Below are 3,970 nucleotides of genomic sequence, written 5' to 3'. Positions count from 1 at the left end.
ACAAATACACAAACGTACACCTTTATTCGACTGCGATTGCGGTGTTTTTTCTCTTTAATGTAAAACGGTCCGCAAAAATCGACGCCGGTATTGGCGAAGGGAATGGCTTCGCGCACTCGAACTTGCGGAAGATTTCCCATTTTGTATTTTATGGTGTCGTTATTGAATCGATAGCAACGCACACAAGAGTGAACGATTTTTCGTACCTGGTTTCGGCCGTCTAAAATCCAAAATTTCTGACGAATATTGTATAAGGTACCTAATATACCTGTATGATGTCGCGTCTCGTGAGTTTCGCGGATAATACAATCGGTTAGGTAATGTCGGCTTGGAAGCAAAATGGGGTATCTTTGTGAGTAAGATAGATTCGCCTTTCGCAGACGTCCTCCTACCCGAATCAGGCCATCGTTATCCAGAAATGGGTTCAAGTTGGCTATTCTATTTCTGTTAGTGACACCCTTTGATTTAAGTCCCTTAATTTCCTCGGAAAATTGAGATGATTGGATTATTCTTAATATTTTCACTTCCGCTGTTTCGATTTCTTCGACTGTTAAATTGCCCTTGTATTTGTTGAGAGGATGAAACCGGAAACAATACGCGATAATCCTGCGTAATTTGGAATACGATGAGTATCTTTTAAATATGTCGGGATCGCGGGGTGTTATCATTAGACAAGTGTTTCTTTTCAGTTCGGGAGTCTCTATCGTTTGCATTATCGCGCGAGGCCATTCATTTTCAGATCTACTTAACCACTGAGGGCCGGTGCACCATGTTTTATTTTGAAGTAAAATTTGAGGTAATTGCCCTCTAGAAATAGCGTCGGCAGGGTTGAATTCTGATTTAATATGTCGCCATTCTATTGATTTGGTAAGTGTTTGTGTCTCAGCGATTCGATGAGCAACGAATGTTTTAAGCAAGTGGGGAGGAGTCTTTAACCAATGTAGCACGATCGTCGAGTCACACCAGAGCATGATTTTATTAGTCGCAATGTTTAGCGCGTTATTGACTTCCCTAAGTAGTCGCGCCAATAGTAGCGCGCCGCAAAGTTCCAAACGTGGTATCGTTGTTGATTTTAATGGAGCGACTCGCGATTTGGCACATAACAATCTGCAAATTACTTTTCCATTGACGCCGATCGAACGTACGTACAGACTCGCGCCATAACCGTTATTACTGGCGTCGCAAAAACCGTGTATCTGTATATCGGTGTAATCTTCTATCACTAATGTGCGGTCATAAGAAAACTGATTAAGCAATCCTATCTGTTGCGCAAATTTCGACCACTCGGTATATAAGTCTTGCGGAAGGGACTCGTCCCATTGTAGTTTGGCGCGCCAAAGATCCTGCATTAATTTTTTAGCGTACATGACGACCGGACCTATCAAACCTAATGGGTCGAATATTTTTGCGATTTCGGATAAGACCCCTCTTTTTGTCGTCCTCTCATTAACTGTTATCGGGTGAATTGAGTAATATATTCTGTCGTCGCGAGTATTCCAAGTTATCCCTAAGTTTCTTAGAGAGCGATCTAAGTTTACCGTGAAATCTGTGTGTAACATGCTGGTTGGGAGATCGTTAAGAATCCGTTCGTCATTAGTTGCCCACTGTCGCATGAGGAAGCCGCCCTTGGCCAACAACGCGATTATCTCGTCTCTAATTGCTCTAGCTTCGTTTATGGTCTCGGCGCCGGTGGATAAATTATCTACGTATAAGTGTTTTTTAAGGATTAGAGCCGCCCTAGGATATGTATGCCCTTCGTCTTCCGCGAGTTTTTGTATGACCCGTATTGCGAGAAAGGGTGCGGAGGAAACGCCGAATGTTAAGGTGTTAAGTTGAAGCGTCTTTATTTCGTCGTGTATGCGCCAGAGAATTTGCTGATAATGTCTGTCTTCTTCATGTACTAGCACTTGCCTATACATTTTCTCTATATCTCCAATAATAGCATATCTATGTGAACGAAACCGTATTAAATGTGTAAATAAGTCGTCTTGTATAGTGGGGCCTGTCAGTAGAGTATCGTTTAAGGATACGCCGTTACTCGTCTTGGCCGATGCATCGAATACTACTCGAAGTTTGGTGGTATTACTCGATTCTTTCATGACCGCGTGATGAGGCATATAATATCCCTCGTTTGTGGATTTCTTTATTACAGACATGTGACCGAGTTTTATGTACTCTTCTACTACTCGAGTATATTCGTCTTTCAGCGTCGGGTTGTTGGTGAATTTACGCTCTAGCGACCTTAAACGACTGTACGCGCTGTTTCGCGATTCGCCGAGATTCTTATTTGCGTTGGTAAATGGTAAACGTACTATATATCGTCCGTTATCATCTCGCGTAACGTTTTTTACAAAATGCGCCTCGCACGCGACGTCGGCTTCCGACCTCGGGCTTTCGACGGCGACTTCTTCGATAGTCCAGAATTTAGTTATTTGTTTTTCTAAACTTGTCAGGTAGCAAGTTGTTGTTTTCGATGAGTATTCTTGGATTGTGCTACCGGCAAGTATCCACCCTAAGCGCGTTTTTTGTAAGATTAAATCGTGATCCTCACGTGATAAATTAATCTGACCAATCGAAAATAATGACATCGTCGCGCCGGCACCGATTAATAAGTCTACCGGGCGAGGAAGATGGAAGTCTGGATCCGCTAATCTGATATTTGCTGGTATCTTAATTGAGTTGCGAGGAAAGGGTTCTGTCGGGATTAAATTGGTTATTGTTGGGACAACTAAACATGCTAGGCTCTTACTAAATTCGTCGTGGATGGATCGAATGTGAATCGATACTAAACCTTTAGATTCGAACTGCGTGTCGTTAACAGTGTTGATCGGCAAGGCACAGGCGACACTGCACACCCCTAAACGTTTTATTATGGATTCTGATATCAAGTTCATGGTAGCACACGTATCCAATAGAGCCCGGCATTTTATTAGATTATGTTTGGAATCTCGAATATATATTGATGCGCTCGCGATTAATTGAGGAGTAATCTGACGAAATACCGTGGCGTTGTTTACTAGCTTAGTGTCCTTCGAGTCGGTTAGTCATTTGGAGATTTCGTTTGCGGGCTTCGACGCGTCGCGTTTATTGCTGGGTCTGAAGTTATCTAGATGTAGTAACGTATTATGTCGTTTTTGACATATTGTGCAAGTAGTATGTCTGCACGGCGTTCCGCGATGCGATCGCAAGCAATTATAGCACAGATTCGCGTTTTTTATCATGTCGATACGTTTAAGTACCGGCAAGCGTTTGAATGCGTCGCATGAGTAAAGCGCGTGTCGTCCTGTTTTACACGCTATACAATTACGTGCTGAGTTTACTAGAAAGACTTGACCCGACGGATAACTTCGTCTTTTCTTCATCGGAGGTTCGCCTTTATTCCTTTCAGCTGGTGATACCCTACTTCTTTCACGTTTAGACGCGCAAACCGCGGTTTTGTATATAAATTCGTATAATTGGTCGACTCTTGGAAATTCGTCTCTTTGTAGCGTTGCTTCCCATTTATCTATGGTCCCCTTTGGCAATTTACTTTCTAAAAGATGAACTAATATTTCTGACCCGACCGATACGCCCAACGCGTTTAACGAAGCTATGTGTTGTTGAAATTCGTCAGCTATTTTAGATAGGCCTTCTGTGGATTCTCTGTCTAACGCGGGAAAGTTTATGATTAGCGATAAATGTCGCGAGACTAGTATGCGTTTTACCTCGTAGGCGCGTTCCAACAATTCCCATGCCTTTGCGTAATTTACACCGTCGATAGTAAATGTCTTCGTTTTATTGGCAGCTACTCCTGTCAACGCCGACTTCAAATAATGTAATTTATCTACGTCCGACAAATCTGTTTGGGACCCTATCATATTGTTGAACGCGTTCTTAAAGGAGAGCCAATTTTCATATTGGCCGTCAAAGGTTGGAAGCGGAGCGTCGGGTAATTTTATCCGTCGTTTTTTGGTAGTTATGCTCTGTGAAT

The 3,970-nt window shown here is 42.7% G+C and overlaps 1 protein-coding gene across 1 annotated transcript; it reads right to left on the bottom strand.

Annotated features, from left to right (window-relative positions):
* Positions 1-392: 392 nt before the first annotated feature.
* Positions 393-2,894, bottom strand: LOC105569364 (the record flags this gene model as incomplete). Its single annotated transcript, XM_012025782.1, has 1 exon — positions 393-2,894. A coding segment is annotated over exon 1 (2,502 nt), but the record flags the coding sequence as incomplete, so codon positions are not given.
* Positions 2,895-3,970: the final 1,076 nt, after the last annotated feature.

This window comes from Vollenhovia emeryi, unplaced genomic scaffold (genome assembly GCF_000949405.1).
Source record: "Vollenhovia emeryi isolate VEMERY1.0 unplaced genomic scaffold, V.emery_V1.0 DF942281.1, whole genome shotgun sequence".
Lineage (NCBI taxonomy): Eukaryota > Metazoa > Arthropoda > Insecta > Hymenoptera > Formicidae > Vollenhovia > Vollenhovia emeryi.
This window is presented reverse-complemented; position numbering and strand designations above follow the sequence as displayed.